Source organism: Cricetulus griseus, assembly GCF_003668045.3.
Source record: "Cricetulus griseus strain 17A/GY chromosome 1 unlocalized genomic scaffold, alternate assembly CriGri-PICRH-1.0 chr1_1, whole genome shotgun sequence".
In the NCBI taxonomy this organism is placed as follows: Eukaryota; Metazoa; Chordata; class Mammalia; order Rodentia; family Cricetidae; genus Cricetulus; species Cricetulus griseus.
In genome coordinates this window covers 218227906-218244552 of record NW_023276807.1, presented here as the reverse complement: position 1 = coordinate 218244552, position 16647 = coordinate 218227906, and the positions used below count along the sequence as shown (strand labels likewise).

Below are 16647 nucleotides of genomic sequence, written 5' to 3'. Positions count from 1 at the left end.
CCTGCATGGGTCGGTTCTGTAGAGCACAGGTGTCTAGAACAGAACCATTGCTGAGGCACAAGTGTGTAGTCTGAGGCCCTCTCGTTTCCTGGAGCTCTGTTGTGGATCCAGCACTCTGCATGGAAGCCTTTTCTTGTCATATTCCTGAAGGTCTGCTCACAACAGTGGTGGAGGAGGTGAAGCCTTCTTCCAGTGGGCACACTGTGGGGCAATGACACGGATCCACTTCTGAAAGCCCAAGACCAGACAATCTGGGAAGGCAGTATGCTTGGGTCCTGGACTTCTCTAGGCCTTATGGCTAACATGTCCTGTTGAGGCCGAGTTTTGGACAGCAGCCTTCTATAGACCCTGGAGAGAGAGGGTTGGGTCAGGCAGAAAAGCCACAGGATCAGTAGGTAGCAGATGATACCTCTGTTTGCTAAGCCACAGCTGTAGACCTGGGCTGACCTCTAACCTTGACCCAACAGTGACAGGCCAGGTAGGAGCAGGAGTAGGTAGTTGGGGTTGTCAGACCATCTGAGGGAAGAGCTGTTGGTCCCTGGAGGGAAAACAGCTGCATACCCCTGCCTTCATTGCTGCAGTGACAGGATTGCCTGCCTCCTGCTTGTAGTGTGTGAGGCCGCTGAGCATTAGTTTTTAGCAATAGCTGAAGGTGTTCTCTTTAGCCATTTGTTCTTCAAATTTCCTCTTCTATCTAACTCCCCCTCCCTCCCCTCTCTTCCTTCCTTCCCTTCACTTTAATACATTTTTCCTCCCTTCCAGAATGTCCTTGCCTGTATATAATGTTTCAGGACCGAGTCACATTTTAGAGTCCCCAAATGGACACTGGCATCATGCTTCCCAGCACCAGAAGCAGAGGCTAGGGCAGGCTTCACAGGGTACAACTCTCCCCAACCCCCTCCCCCACACCCCCGAGGCCTGGCTGTGTAACCGCTTCTGTTTCATGGTCCCAAAGTTTTAAAAATAGGTACTTCAAACCATCTGAGTACCATGGGAGCTGTGACCCTCACGGCCAGCCAGCCTCCTGTCACAGACTTCTGCTGCAGCCTGATGAAGCCCAGAGAAATGAAGCTCGGTGGCTGCCAGAAAATCCCCGGGGTTTGTTTGTTTCTTGTGCCCCAGACCCAGGCGCCAGCCATGGGGGATGAATTGAGGCCTGTCAGGAAATTCAGGCCCAATCTTCTGAACTTTGGATGTGCGTGAGCTTGGGGTTCAACATGGGACATTTGGGTGGGGCTGCAGACTTCTCTCCTGAAGTCCGTTCATCCTGAGAAAGGTCCTTTTGCACGATGCCTAGATTGTGTCTTGTTTTACCCGTAAGTTTCTGCTTTTTGGATTCTCTTCTCCATCTGGCCCCTTTCCTAACCCTGATACCTAGGCACTCTGAGCACGGGCATTATCACTGTGTGGTGTGCCACCCTTCTCTGAATAGATGACATGGTGATCTAGAACAATGGAAGCGGAGAGAAGGTGCTGAAGGCCAGATTCATTGCAGTGTGCCACAGTTAATAGAATTATTTGTTTTGAGCTGTGTCTTCTCAGCTAGGCCAATGAACCTTGGCACAGGATTTTGTTCCAATTTTTCTGCCATGCCTGTGTGTTCAGCACTCATCACTGGGGTCAGTATATAATAGACAGGGTGAAAATTTAAGCTGCAGAAGACCAGGAGAGACTGCATCAAGTTGGTACCCAAACATAGAGCAAGGGTTCCTCCAGCATGGGCTCTGGATCAAGACTCAACTCTCCAATAGGAGATGAAAGACTGCAGGACACATCCAGGGCAGGTCAGAGCCTGTGTGACACTCAAAGTGCAACCTGGCAATGCAGCATCATCTACCTGGGATTGTTTCCCAAAATCAAGGGACAAACGCCAATCTCCACTGTGCCCAGAGGGGTGCTGACAATCTCCACTGTGCCCAGAGGGTTGTTGCTAGCCATGACCTGGTGTTGTTCCCTTTCTGTCTGCTTTTCAACTCCTCCTGTTCTTCTCCCAGCCCATGTTTGCTTCCTGTGATTTGCAGAGACAGGTGGGTGAGTTCTACAGGAGGAATGGAGCAGGCCAGGGGTAGGTTAAGTCCCTACCTGTGATCGTATCAGCCTTGGGGCCCTGTTTTCCTTCCAGGCACTTGGATGGGTGTAGCCTGTCGTGATTTCTAGGAATATATTCCTGTTTAAAAGAGAGATGTTTAAAGTAAGCCATGGGATGGTAGTGAGGAGTTAGGTGCCCATCTTTGGATCTAGGAAAACAATCCATTTCCCATGAGCAGCAATTCTGAGAACTTGTTTGTAGCTTGCAGCCTCAAACTTGAGTTGGGAACCCCATGGATCCTAGTCTGGCCTAATCCATGCCAGAAAGCTGCAGATCTGCAAGTCTCCTCTTAAATTTTCCCTAGTTGTCTCCCTTGTCCCTGGTCTGCCCCTCTTCTCCAGCCACAGAACAATAATCGGTCATTGTTATCTCACTGGGTGTTTGCAGAGCACTCCACAGCCATTGTTGGGAGTTTTTCCTCTTATTTGCAAAGTGCTTTACAGCTATTATTACAAGACTGTCCTGTCAGAGTGGAGAGATGCTAACCCATTCCCCTGGGGTTGGATTCCCACTGCTCCCCAGTGGGTGGACCACTGCCTGTACTGGAGAGGGGTGGGATTGGGAGACAGGCTGTCACCGGCTGGAGCCCTGGCTGGGCCCTCAACTTGCCCTCTGGGAAGTTACACCCTATGCTTTTCCTGTAAAACAGTAAGAGGTGCTGGCTTGGGGCTCATAGCCCAGCACCCCCTCCCCCCAGAGTCTTAAAAGTGTTAAGCAGCTGAGATGGGCTGCATTCTTTCCATTCCCCAGCCCTGGGGAGTTTATTTCTGTATCAGACAGACATAAAATGCTCCCCTCGTTTTGTGTGTGTGTGTGTGTGTGTGTGTGTGTGTGTGTGTGTGTGTGTGTGAGATGAGAGCTGTTTGGGGATCAGATTTGTTTGTTTTCAAAATCAGAATTTTAAAGATGAGTAGTTATGTTATAGACCAGTGCTTTTATGAAAGCACAAGTCCCCACTGTTAATCCAGTCAAAGCTGCTTTCTCATAGTCCTTGCCACCACACTACAGGACACCTTGCATGGTCTGGTTTTCAGTTTGTATGCCAGAGTCAGCATTTTGCTCTCCCATTATATGGCCTCTGTATTAATCATTTAAAGTTTCCACGCAGAGGCTAGAGAGATGGCTGGGTGGCTTAGAGCACTTGGTGCTCTTGCAGATGACTGAGGTTAGGTTCCCAGAACCTACATGGTGGTTCACCACCACCAGTACTTCTGGATCCAGGGGCTTCTAATGCCTTCTCACCTTTGCAGATACCAGGCACACACACGGTACACATACAAACATGTAGGCCAAAGGCTCATACACATAAATCTTTTTAAAAAAAAATTTTTTTTCACGTAACATTTCATTGAGCTGGTAGGGTAGTAAGATTTTGTGGTGAAATATGTACACAGGTATGCCTGGCTAGGCATCTTGAGGAAGATGCTTCCTGCCCAGTCCCCTCTTTTGGCTCCTGAGTTCCACTGGCTGCTCTGTCTGGGTTGGACTTCCACATTTCCTATCGTTGACCAATAATTTCTGCCGTGAACCCCACACTCACTTGAGAGTTCTGAAAATGGAGTGAGTCATCTTATCCCTCACTATTGATTGATTTTCAGGTCCAGTTGGTTAAACTCGATCATTAGCATTCCGAGAGCAAGGCGCCCTCTTAGCTCCTGTGGCAGCTCTTGTCCTGCTTAAATCACAGGTGTTTGGTAAATATTTGTGGGTGACAAATACACATTTGCCGAAGCCTGGAGACTTTATCTGGGTGGGAGAACAGTTGCGAGAATGCGTAACCTGAGGTGTACTTTCGTGAGTTTCCCAGGTCAACCTTTGTGTTGAGTCATCAGAGAGGGGAGGATAGGTGAGTAGCAGACAGGAGGAACCCACAGACACCATTAATTCCCTCAGTAATGTGTGCACACGTGAAATGTACTAAGTGTGAAGAAAAGCAGGGATCTTCCCCTCACACGCAGCAACAGAGTGGGAGGAATTTTCACCCTAGACTTTAAATGAACCCGAGTGAGAGAGAAACTGGTGTGAGCATCTTTACCTGTTGGAGAAACAGACCGAGACAGTGACAGGACCTCAGGTTTTCTTCTGTAGTACAGGATGGGTAAAATGGCTCGGGTGAGGTGAGATTGTTCACAGATCGCTAAAAGCTGGCTGATGGTTAAATAGGAGTGTGTTTTATACTCTGCCATTTTGGGGATATAACTCTTTTTCGAGGTATAGAAAAACAGAATCAAAAGGCTACAATAGGTTTGGACTTAGACTGAGCAAAGTCTTCTCTCCCAAGGTGTGATTTAACCCAGTCTGTGGTCTTGGGTCAACTTTAAGGCTGTAGTGCCATCTAGTGTTCATGGCAAACAAAGGACTGCCGCCATTAGGACTTGGCCCTGCTGGCTATTGGCTCTGGCAACTTCTGGCCTTTCCACTGCTCTCAGAGGACTTGAGAGGAAAGAGCAAGATTGACAGGTGCTGCTGATGGTGGTAATGGTGGTGGCCCAGAAGAGAGCAAGCCATGGACAAGAGTCACCTCTGGAGGAAAGTGACCTTGATGACGGGCCTTCAGTGTGACACAGGTGTAAAAATAGCCTCTCTGTGCTGGCTTTACTTAACTCCCTGGCCTGAGCAAACAGCCCCTCACACCTGTACATTGTTTGCTTGGTATGAACACGCTGCTACCTGTTTGCAGGTGTAAATGACTGTTTGCGTGCCCAGAGTTAAGGGGAGGGCGCCTTACCCTCTTCCAGCCAACATTCCCTTAGAGCCGATTATTGAACAGTGAAGCTGGCAAAATGTGCAGCCTTAATCCCCAGGGCTGGGGTCTGAAGGAAAGATGGCCTTTGAAGGGGGTACAGATGGCTTCCCCAGAGAAGAACTCAGCATCGCCTTTGGTATCAGGACAAGGGCAATTCAGAGACCAAGATGGCTGTGCTTAAGAGCAGAAAACTTAGATGGCATGGGTCAATAAGCAGGCTTTACATAAGTCAAAGGGAGTAAGAAAAACCAACCCTGCTCCTTCACTCAGGCAATGAAAAGGGACACAAGGGGCTCACCAATTGTAGAATTCTGCAGACATGGAAGTGAAAGGAAGGGGTTAGTGAGGAAAGGGTGACACATAAAGGCAGCCTTCTGGTAGTGGGCTGACACTCACACTTGATGGACTATGTGTCCTTATTGTATTGCCATATACGAGGAAAAATAGCAAACGATAACATAAGATCATGCATATATGTTAAAGTAAGATCCTGGTTTCATTTTTATTGCTTTGAGAAAATACCCTGACAAAAAAGAAACTGAGGGAGGGGGTTATTTTAGGTTGCAATTCCAGGTTACAGTCCATCATTATAGGGGATTATAGCAGCAGAAGCTTGAGGCCACGCCCACAGCCAAGAGCAGAGAGAAATGAAAGCATGCATACTCACTTGCTAGCTAGCTTGCTTGGGCTCCTTTAATCCTAAACAGTTCAGGAGTCCTTGCCTAGGGAATGGTGCTGCCTACACTAGGCAGGGTCTTTCCCTATCAATGAACTTAATTCAGATGATACAAATGCTCACAGTCAATCCCAAGTAGGCCATGCCTCATTGAGACTCTTTCCTGAGGTAATTCTAGTTGATAAAAGTTCTGAGGTGTCAAGCTGACAATTCAAGCTAAGTGTCACAAGCAGGAAAACTAAGTGAATGATAAATTTAAGAATGTAAATAGAACTCTAGTCTCTGTGACCTAGAAACTCTCCTTGTAGGATAGTACTCAGAGTAATAACCAGACACTCACCACAGACGTACATACAAAGAGGCCAGTGTTTACAAAACAAATATCAGAAACTAGACAGAGATTAAGCAGTTACTGAAGAGCAGAGGTGAAAGGGGAAGGCACATTTCAATGATGGACTTATTATTACACTGTGCTGAAATGAGTTATAATACATTTCTAGTGTGGTAACACATTAGGCCATTAAGCAAACAAAGTAAAGCAAGATAGGTTCAGCCATATCACTTGATCTCAACTGGGCAAAAGTATGTGTCAACATAGAAAGTCTTACAAATGACAGAATAAAATAACGTGCTCACAACACAGGTCATGACCTGTATTTTCTTTATATATTTCAACACCAATTCTCCTATAATATAAATATGTTTACCTAAAGGGAAAAATAATCTGTATGAGTTACTTTTGCAATTATTATGACCGTAGACCCCAGAGAAACTACTTAACAGAAGACAGATTTATTTGTAGTTTATAAGGATTTAGTCTACATTGTGAGGGAGACATGGCAGAGTGGATGGGACGACAGCATACTGTGGGGGTTTCTCAAAGTGCAGTAGGCCATAAGGCAGGGAAAACAGGAAAGGGACAAAGGGCTCAGCATAACCCTGAGCAATGGACTTCTACCAGCTGGGTCCCACATCCTAAGTGGGTTCCACAGTTTCCCAAAATAGTGCCACACTATTGTTGGCAGCTGGGGAACAGGTGTGCAAAACATAAGCCTGTGGGGACATTTCATGTTCAAATCATCACATAGTCATAATTCTGAAAAGGAAAAATGAAGAAAAAGGTCTGAGTAGGTTAGGTGGATGCCATGAAGACTCTAGAGGCAAGACTTGGACTCAAAAGTGTCCCCTATAGTCTAGGTAGCTGATGACTCTTCCTCAGGCAGCTCTGCTGTATCTGGGTGGCAGACAGTGGAACCCACTCGCCTTGCAATCCTGATGGAGGAAGAATGACTCTCCTGGGAGACCCCCCAGCCCTGCTTTCTAGGTGAAAGGTCTCCGAACAAAACAAGGAAGTAATCTTTTGTGTCCTTTCTCCTGTGTCCTCCCCCAGTAGATATGTTTGATGACTTCTCAGAAGGCAGAGAGTGTGTCAATTGTGGGGCCATGTCCACCCCACTCTGGAGGAGAGATGGGACAGGACACTACCTGTGCAATGCCTGTGGCCTCTACCACAAGATGAATGGCATCAACCGACCCCTCATCAAGCCTCAGCGCCGACTGGTAAGCAAGGGCCTCTATGGCTTAGGTCCACCAGCCTAGAGAGCAGCCAGCCCCACCTCTCCTCTCTGCATCCTACCTTGAGACTCATGCCGAGGTTTAAATTTTGGACTTGGATGATAGGAGCTGAGGGGTTAAATAGGTGGGAGGAAGGAGGGAGCTACTCATACCTTTAGAGTGCTCTTGGGCTCACTTCAAAGATGCTGGCCCAGCTAGTCTACCCCATAACTATGCAATATAGAAAATGAACCTCAGAGATGAGTGGCACCAACCACAGAAAGCCAGATCTAGGCCTCCCGATCTTCAGTCCCTTTGTCTTGAAGGCCAGCATAAGCCAGAAGTTGTCTTATTTTCAGTTGATCCCCTAGAAAGACCCAGAGTCCAAGAAGGCAAGGCAGTGGGGTATGGGTCCTGGCTGGGAGGCCTGGATCTGGGCTTTTTTTTTTTTGCCACCTGACTCTGACCAATACCAACCCACTTTGGCGTATGACAGGGAAAGGGACTAGAGAGAGATATCCTGAAGCTTCCTCTTTGAGGCCTATCAATTTCCTCACCCCAAACATAATCAGACACTGGCATCCATGAGATCCACCTTTGGGAAGAGATTCTCTGTTGGCAGTGTCCAGGTCCTTTATGCCATACCCTGGGGTCCTTCTCTGGTTTGGTTCCTACAAGTGATCTAGATACCTAGAGATAGTGGCAGGACTGGCCTGAGGGCTCACATGAGACCATTCTGACTTAGTCCTGCTAGACGCAAAACACTTCCTTTCCATCTGTGTTGTAGTCCGCTTCCCGCCGGGTAGGCCTCTCCTGTGCCAACTGCCAGACCACCACCACTACACTGTGGCGCCGCAATGCCGAGGGCGAGCCTGTGTGCAATGCCTGCGGCCTCTACATGAAGCTCCATGGGGTAAGTAGATGCCCTGCCCTGCTATGTCGTGCCTATGTCCTACCTACACCCCCGCATGCCCTCAACTCTGCCTGACAAGGAGTCTCCTCCATTTCCATTCTGTAGCTCTCACTTGTCTTCCCTCAAGAATAGAATCTGTGTGCTGCTTCTTCTTCTTCTTCTTCTTCTTCTTCTTCTTCTTCTTCTTCTTCTTCTTCTTCTTCTTCTTCTTCTTCCCTTCATTTAATGTGTGTGTGAGAGAGTTTTAAAACCATAACACAATCCTTCATTTAATTGTGTGTGCATGTTCAAAACCATAGCAAAACCTAAATTTAATTTGTGTGTGTGAGAGATTCAAAACCATAGCGCAAACCTGTGTGTGTGTGTGTGTGTGTGTGTGTGAGAGAGAGAGAGAGAGAGAGAGAGAGAGAGAGAGAGAAAGAGAGAGAGAGAGAGAATATTTCAATACCATAGGAGACATCTACAAATGGAAATTCATATATTAATTTCCAACCCTTCAGGTACCTAGGCCTCTTGCAATGCGGAAGGAGGGGATTCAAACCAGGAAACGAAAGCCCAAGAACCTGAATAAATCTAAGACATCAGCAGGTGAGGATAGATCTCTGTGTAAGTATGTCAACAAGTCAGGAGTTCCCAGAGCACTCAAGAACCATGTCTGCCCCAGTAGGCTGCCAGGGTATGGTGGTAACCTCTTCCATCTCTTCTCTTAAGACAGAAAAAACAAAAAAAAAAAAAAAAACAAACAAACAGAAAACAAAGAGAAAGAAAAACAGTAAAGAAGCCAGGACCATGAAGCCACATGATGATTGCCTTGCAATAGGCTGGTTGGACCAGTGTGGGGCCTGAGAGAGTAGTGTTGCTCATTGGCCCTGACAGATTGATCTGTAATCGGGGTACATTAATGCCATGGAGTGCTCTGAACCTGCACAAGTTCCTTCAGGGATCCCTTCAAAACCCCACGGGTCGGGCTTTGGTGGCGCACGCCTTTAATCCCAGCACTCAGGAGGCAGAGGCAGGCAGATTTCTGTGAGTTTGAGGCCAGCCTGATCTACAGAGCGAGTGCCAGGATAGGCTCCAAAGCTACACAGAGAAACCCTGTCTCAAAAAACAAAAAAAGACCCCACAGAAGCAGTCTGTTGGCCTGTCTTCCTAATGAGCAAACCGGTGCTCAAGTGCAATGGCTTAAAAGCACATCACTATTTACTGGGATCTGGAATGTTCACTCTGGCATCAACAGTCTGTTCAATATGCTGTTCTGTCTTCAGAGTTTCTATGTGGCTCAGAGTAACCTTGAACTCATGACCCTCCTGCCTCAGCCTCTAAGTGCTAGGATTACAGGCATGAGCCTCCACATCTGGCAATGCCTTCTTAATTTCTACATTAAGAAGAAGGTTATGGGACTGGAGAGATGACTCGGTGGTTAAGAGCACTGGCTGATCTTCCAGAGGACCCAGATTAATTCCCAGTACACACATGGCAGATTACAACTGTCTGTAACTCCAGTTCCATGGCTTCTGACACCCTCACACAGACATACATGCAAGCAAAATACCAATAAATAAAATAAATGACATACATATGAGAGAGAGAGACAGAGGAAGAGGAGGGTCACTAATGTCTGCTACCCAGAGCTTCCTGTGTTCCACACTGCCAAATTAGGATTCCTAATTGCCAAATTGTCTTCAGCAGGGAAATGACCTGGCTGATGTGGTGAACTTTCGTTCACCTCACCCCAGGCAGGCAGATTCACAATGCTGCCCATTTCACCACCAAAACCATGGCTAGCATTGAAGGTTCTTACATTAAACATGGGGTTCTGGAAGAAGTATTTCCTACCTGAGCCTTCTGACACTCCCCAGGGGTCCTGTGCTACCTCTTTCTGCCTCTTGGACTATGACTGCAGCAGAGCCCCTGGGTTCAGGTGTGTAGCCCTCAACCTGTAAGCTGGAATCCAGGAAAATAAATTCTGTAGCAGGACCCGTTGTGGAGCAGCACAGGCCATTTGTAATCTCTGCTTATCCTAAACAGTATGGCTGCTCACATTTTGCTACAGAAAAATTAATATAGTTAATTATAGGTTGTTGTCCCTGAACCCTCTGGCAATAACTTGAAATATATAGAATTTACATTTAAAAACAACATCGAGAGTGTGGAATCCCAAAACGGACAGAATGTGGTGTCTGGGGCTTATGGATCTAGAGTCATGAGGGAATCATGGAGTCTTGATGGGTCCCCTTGGGGATTGGAATGTAGCTCAGTGAGTAGAGTGTGTTACTTAGTATGCACAAAGCCCTGGCTTCAATCTCCAGCACTGCATAAACTGGGCATGGAGGCACAGGCCTGTAATCCCAGCACTCAGGGAGTGGAGGCAGGAATACCAGTTCAATAGCATTCTTAACTACATAGTGAGTTTGAGACCAGCCTGAACTACATCAGACACTGTTTTCAGAAGGCAAAATAGTTGTCTTGGAATTTTGATGCTTCTGTCCAGTTTTGAGAACCACTATGCTTGCCCAAAAGGATCCCTGTTTTTGTCCCCAGCAAATGTAAATAGGGCCTCTGTCCCTGTAGCTGGATTGGGTTTCTTGACTCTGCCTCCTTGCAGGTCCTCCTGGTGAGAGCCTCCCTCCCAGCAGCAGTGCCTCCAGCAACTCCAGCAATGCCACCACCACCACCAGCAGCAGCAGTGAAGAGATGCGTCCCATCAAGACAGAGCCTGGGTTGTCATCTCACTATGGGCACAGCACCTCCATATCCCAGGTGGGCGCAGTGACAGGGCTAATAGGAAAGTAAATTCTAGATCCCTGGACCAGACCAGCCTTAGGAGGTGAGCTGTAGCCTGACCCTGAGCTGCTAAGCTCCAAACAGCCCAGACTTTGAGTCTTGGTACCTCTTGTCCAGCTGCAGTGATTTGAACACAGAGAACACCATGTTTAGCATCTTTCCTGTGCTATGGCTTTGGGAACAAGGAGAAGGATGCAGGATGCATGTGGCAGATAGCACCACTCCCTGGGTCAGACTTGGGGGTTGGGGTTGGAAGCAAACGTGAATTCTAGAGCTTGAAGTGCTTTGACCTTGGCCTTGAAGGCTTTTCAGAGGGTAAGGCAGGAGGACCCTGTTAGCGTGGCACAGGCTTGGAACCCAGAGGGCAGGGTGGGTGAGAGGTGGGCAGAAAGCTATTTCATAAGCTCCAGCTTCCTGAGAGCCTCTGGAATGGCCCAGCAGGGCACTATGCCCTCTTGAAGGTGTGACAGTGCCCTTTCCTCTGCCTCTTTGGGAATGAGGAAGTCATGGTTTTCCTTCCCCAACCCCACTAATTATGAGAGGCTGTTTGAGCATTCTACCATCAGAGTGAACCAGAGAGAACCTGGTTCCACGGAAGCAAAAGTGCTAGGACCCTTTCAGTATGGAGAGGATGACCTCAATCTGACCTGAAAGACCTCTGTCTGACCCGGAAATGGTGATAAGAGTGCCTCCTATGGCTGTCAGAGCCTTCCGAGAAAGCACAGCAGCACAAAACTCCTAGGTTATGGCCTTGATTACATTGTGCTGAGAAGCCACTGGGAAAGCTCACAGACCCCCTGCAGTTGGATCCTAGGGACTAGGGGAGCAGCTAGAATGCTCACTCCCTCATCCCCTTCCCAGCCTTGGTTCTTGGGTCCCCAGGAGCATCCTACCGGCTCACTGTGCTTTCTGCCTTCCAGGCATTCTCTGTCAGTTCTGTGTCCGGCCATGGGCCCTCCATTCATCCAGTGCTGTCGGCTCTGAAGCTCTCCCCACCAGGATATGCATCTCCTGTCACTCAGACATCACAGGCCAGCTCCAAGCAGGACTCTTGGAACAGCCTAGTCCTGGCTGACAGTCATGGGGACATAATTACTGCGTAACTACCCCCCTCCCTCTTCAAATTCCTGCTCGGACTTGGGACCTGGGGGCCAGCAAAGTCTGAGGCTGGGGGCACCCTGGGCAGTCCCTTTGTCTGGGAACAACTCCCAAAGAACAACTGGGTAGAACTTGAAGTTGTTGACAATTGCTTAGGGATGTGGGTGCTGGGTTTCTTCAAACACCTTTTCCAGGTGGAGCACTGGAAAGAGCCTGCATTCTTAGAGACAAGCCCACCTTCACTGTGAATACAGCACAGTTAAGACTCTTCAATGTAGCAGGAGACTTCTTTCTTATTCTCCACTTGCCTGTCCAGGACTTTCACCCTAACTCTCCACCCCAGTGGTTCTAGGTAGTGGGTTTCTCTTTATGCTCCTAAGGTGGCTGTAGGGGCCTGAGCTTCAAGACACCATCTACAGCCTGAGCAGGGTGTCTACTTGATGTGGACTGGACGTGGCAGCCCTGCCCTTGTCCAACACTCCCTTTGAAGCATGGCATGTCCCTGCATGCCCCATACCAGATCTGACTCCAAAAGTGCTGGGTGCAATACAGATGTTACTGAGTTCTCCCTGGGGAGATGGTGGAGAAGGCACATCACCCATCACACAGGATATTCATCAAATCACAGCCCAGCAGTGGTGCCTTCCCTTCTTCCTCTCCTGAGAACTCCGACATTAAACCCCTTGCTCTCCAGCCTGAACATCTCCTATCCTCTGCAAAACTAGAGCTCAGCTGTGTAGCAGGCTAGGGGAACTTGGTGCTGCTCCTAGCATCCTTTTTTACCCCCTTCACATACATGGGTTCCACAGAGGAACAAAAACTGCTACTGTAGCAGCTTGGTGACTGTACTCATCTGCACCGTGGATCCCTCTGAAGATTGTGTCCAAAGCACAATCCTCTTCCCAGGGCTCCAGCTTGCTTGTTCTGAGCCTGCCAGGCCATGGCCTCTCAACGCAGACAGTTACCTGGATCCGGGCCTTTCTACAGCAAGGATCCTTTGTCCAGGAAATACAGAGTGTTTGCAAGATAAATTCAAAGCAGAAACAACAAAAGGAAGTTTGTGCAAGGACAAAGGTGACTGACTCATGGAAGATGTCTTAGGGCCTGATGGGATTGCCATGCTTGTAGCTGTCCTAGAATTGGCCTTCTCCCTCACCCATTACTGGGGTTCCCAAAGATTCTTCCTTGTCCTCATCACCCACAGAGCTGTAGCCAACTATGGCATTACCCCATTGTACCCCAAACTCCCAGCCCCACCCTAAACCTTGCTGGCCGTAGCAGAGAATAGCTTTGAACCAAGATCCTGTTGTAATCATCATTTACACTGTTTTCTCCCTCAAGGCCACCCTCCCATGTCCCCCCAACCCCACAACCTGTTAACATTGTCTTAAGGTGAAATGGCTGTAAAATCAGTATTTAACTAATAAATTTATCTGTATTCCTCCTTCCCTCAGAATTCTTTTCTAGAAGGGCTGATGCTCATGCCCTTTTTAGTGGATCAAAGGGCAGGGGCTGCCTCTACCTAGTTTCCCCTTCATGGTTTTGGCAGTTGGTACCATGGAGTTGGTGGTGGAGGCTGGTGAGAGAATGGGAATGGAAGATCTCAGGACAGGTTCAGCTTCCTGGAGAGGACTGGAGCATCTTTAACTGAAGTTCCTGTCCCCACCTTCTCACATACATGTCACCCTGTGAGTGGGGGCATTTTTTTTACAGCATTTGCCTAAGTGCTTGAGGCTCCATTTAACTGGCTGGTCCTTGATCTTGCCTGTCTCCTGATGTAGGACACATTCTGAATGGCCCCCAAGGGACATATACTTACCCCAGTGAGACAAAGACAATTGTCTCCTTTATCTATTTTGTCTTTACCTTCTCAGTGCAGTACCAGGAGCAATCACTGGTCCCAAGGCCCTGTCTCATTTGGTCCCTGTGGCATGGCTAGGCTTTCGTTATCACCTACCTTCAGGACCAGCTTATGCCAAAATATTCCAGGCATCTAGGGTCTCTGATCTCATGGCATCCTGGTCATTTTCTACTGTTAATAACACACTCTCTCTCTCTCTCTCTCTCTCTCTCTCTCTCTCTCTCTCTCTCTCTCTCTCTTCTATGTAAGACTGGAAACATCTTTTAAAATGTTTTCAGAATTATTGAGTGTGTGAAGGGGCAAACATGCCTCAGCACACCAGTGAAGGTCAGGGAACAATGTTTGGGAGTTAGTTTTCTTTTCCACCTTTACATGGGTTCCAGGGCTCACACTCAGGTTGTCAGGCTTGTGATCAAGTGACCCATTTTTTTTTTCTTTTTGAGACAGGGTTTCTCTGTGTAACTGTCCTGGAACTCATTTTGACCTCGAACTCACAGAGATTCTTCTGCCTCTGCCTCTCAAGTGCTGGGATTAAAGGTGTGCACCACTCTTAAAAGAATAGCCAAACCCTTTAAACTGAGAGCGTCTGTGTGTTGGTTGTTTTTTTACTCTCTTGGGGGGCCCAACCCAGCTCCCAAATAAATCACACACAGAGGCTTATTATTACTTATAAATGCTCAGCCTTAGCTTGGCTTACTTCTAGCCAGCCTTTCTTAACTTAAATTATCCCATTTATCCTTTACCTCTGGGCTTGTATCTTTCTCTATGTGTACCTTTCTTTGTTTCTTACTCTGTGGCTTGTATAGCTGGGTAGTTGGCCCATGGAGTCCTTCTCCTTCTCTGGCTACCTCTTCTCACTCCTCCATCTCTCTTCTCCTCCCAGATTTCTCCTTCTATTTATTCTGTCTGCCAGCCCTGCCTATTTCTCTCTCCTGCCTCGCTACTGGCTGTGCAGCTTTTATTAGACCATCAGGTGTTTTAGACAGGCACAGCTTCACAGAATTAAACAAATGCAACAGAAACACCTTAAAAAAGTGACACACCTTAAAATATTCTTCAACACTACTGTCAGTCAAGTAAGGTGAGTCCTAGTAAGAAGAGATTCCAAACTGTTGGCCAGAGAGGTTCATGGTTTTTGGTTAGGGCATTTTTGTTTGAAACATTTACATCACTTCTTTTTACAAATGGATTCAGGACAGATTCTGCATAGTCTCATTAGATACCTCTTTCTGCATACACTCCTAACTGGTACCTCTCTCCAATTAAGATAACTCGGTCTCTTTGATCATCAGACTTGTTAACTTACCCTATTCGAGCAATCCTTAAGGAAGCCTGAGTTGCTGTATCCAAGAGACTATAAAAGATGCAGCCAGGCCTGGTGGTGAACATTGTCTCAATCATCATTGACAACAACAAAGATGCATTTCCAAACAGTTGGGACATGGCTGGAGGAGGGAGAAGTGAGGGAGAGGGCACAAAATGATGTCATTAGGACAAATCACTTTCTCAAAGGACAAGTCTACATAAGAAATCACATTGCTTTATGGTCACACTTCTGGCTGATGAAACTTTCTGGAACCCAGGTTAAGTCGGATGCAGTCAGATATGCATTGGCCCCAGCTTCTGAGCAGGAGGGCGCTTAGCTGTAACTGTGTTTGGGTGGCTTGATGGTAATGGCTACAAACTTCTCATCATTGAACATGCAACAAATAGGGCTGCAGGATTATTACTAGGAGCCCCTGACCTCAAAGCTTGGCATGCTGACTGTAACTGTCACCTTTGCCTTGCCACAACAAAACACCTTGAGAAAAAAGGTTTAGGCTGGGGATTTACCTTCATTGGTAAAGTGCTTACCTAGCATACAGGAAGCCCTGGGTTCTCAGCACTGCATAAATCAGGTGCTGTATACAGCTGTTACCCCAGCACTCATGTGGTGAAGGCAGGAGACCAGCCTGAGTCCCATGTCTCTGGTATGGCCTGGGGTTGGAAGGCTGTCTGTCAGATGAACCATTTCAAGTCTGTCTAGGGTGCCCTCGTACATTCTGGGACAAATGGAGACCGAAGAAAGCCTTATTTAGCTTAATGAGGATGGGATAATTTCTGCCAATCCCTCCATCCCTTCCTGGAGGTACAAGCCTATGAGAGTTTAATGGGTTTACAGGGGTTCAGTTGCTAAGAATGTGGAAACATAAGTGTCTCAGTGGCCTCCGAAAGATGGGCTGGAAGAGTCGAATGAAGACAACCTAGCAACGACAAAGGAATTCAGATCATAGGAGTCTCTGAGATTATCAGAATTTCCAAATCCTGTAGTGCTACCATCCAGAGAACTTCCTTAAGGCCACAGCTGGTGGAAGACCACATTTACTCACTGTGCTTGCAGTTCATACATTCACCACATGAGGGCGCACGCCTTATCTCTCTACAAGCATTACAACTAGTTTTCCAGCTGTTAAATCTGAGATCAGCCCCAACAAATTTTTCTTCCACTCAAAAGCATTACTGCTTATTGAGCCCTGAGGCCTGCTAGATACTGATAGCTTTGGCTAGCCTCGGGAGAACATTTGTACATCACTGCAATCACAAAGATATGGATTTGTTGAAATTCTCGTAACTACTATAGAACCGGTCTACTGAATTTCAGAATCCCACTCCCATAGAACAAGAAACTTACAAGCTAGGGAGACCCTACACAGCCTGAGTTGAACAATTTTTAGCTTATGAGCATTTCCTAACTAATATCTCAAGCATCCCCTCAACAAAAACAAGACCGCCCAGCATTGGGGGGAGGGAGCTTGTCAGAAAGGCACACTGCTTCTCATAATGTAAATGTCTCTGAGTGACTTACATACACATCAGAGTTTGCAAAATATGGCTTTATGTCTATAACACCATGGCACAGATGTCCCATTTAGAGACTAGATTTAGG

General features: G+C 47.4%; 1 protein-coding gene across 1 annotated transcript in view; it reads left to right on the top strand.

Moving 5' to 3' along the window:
- Positions 1–13308, top strand: part of Gata4 (GATA binding protein 4) — a 69394-nt gene extending 56086 nt beyond the window's left edge. Inside the window, 5 exon segments of the mRNA XM_027390356.2 lie at positions 6902–7071; positions 7853–7978; positions 8479–8566; positions 10584–10738; positions 11683–13308. Coding sequence (XP_027246157.1) covers positions 6902–7071; positions 7853–7978; positions 8479–8566; positions 10584–10738; positions 11683–11865 — 722 coding nt within the window. The 3' untranslated portion in view covers positions 11866–13308.
- Positions 13309–16647: the final 3339 nt, after the last annotated feature.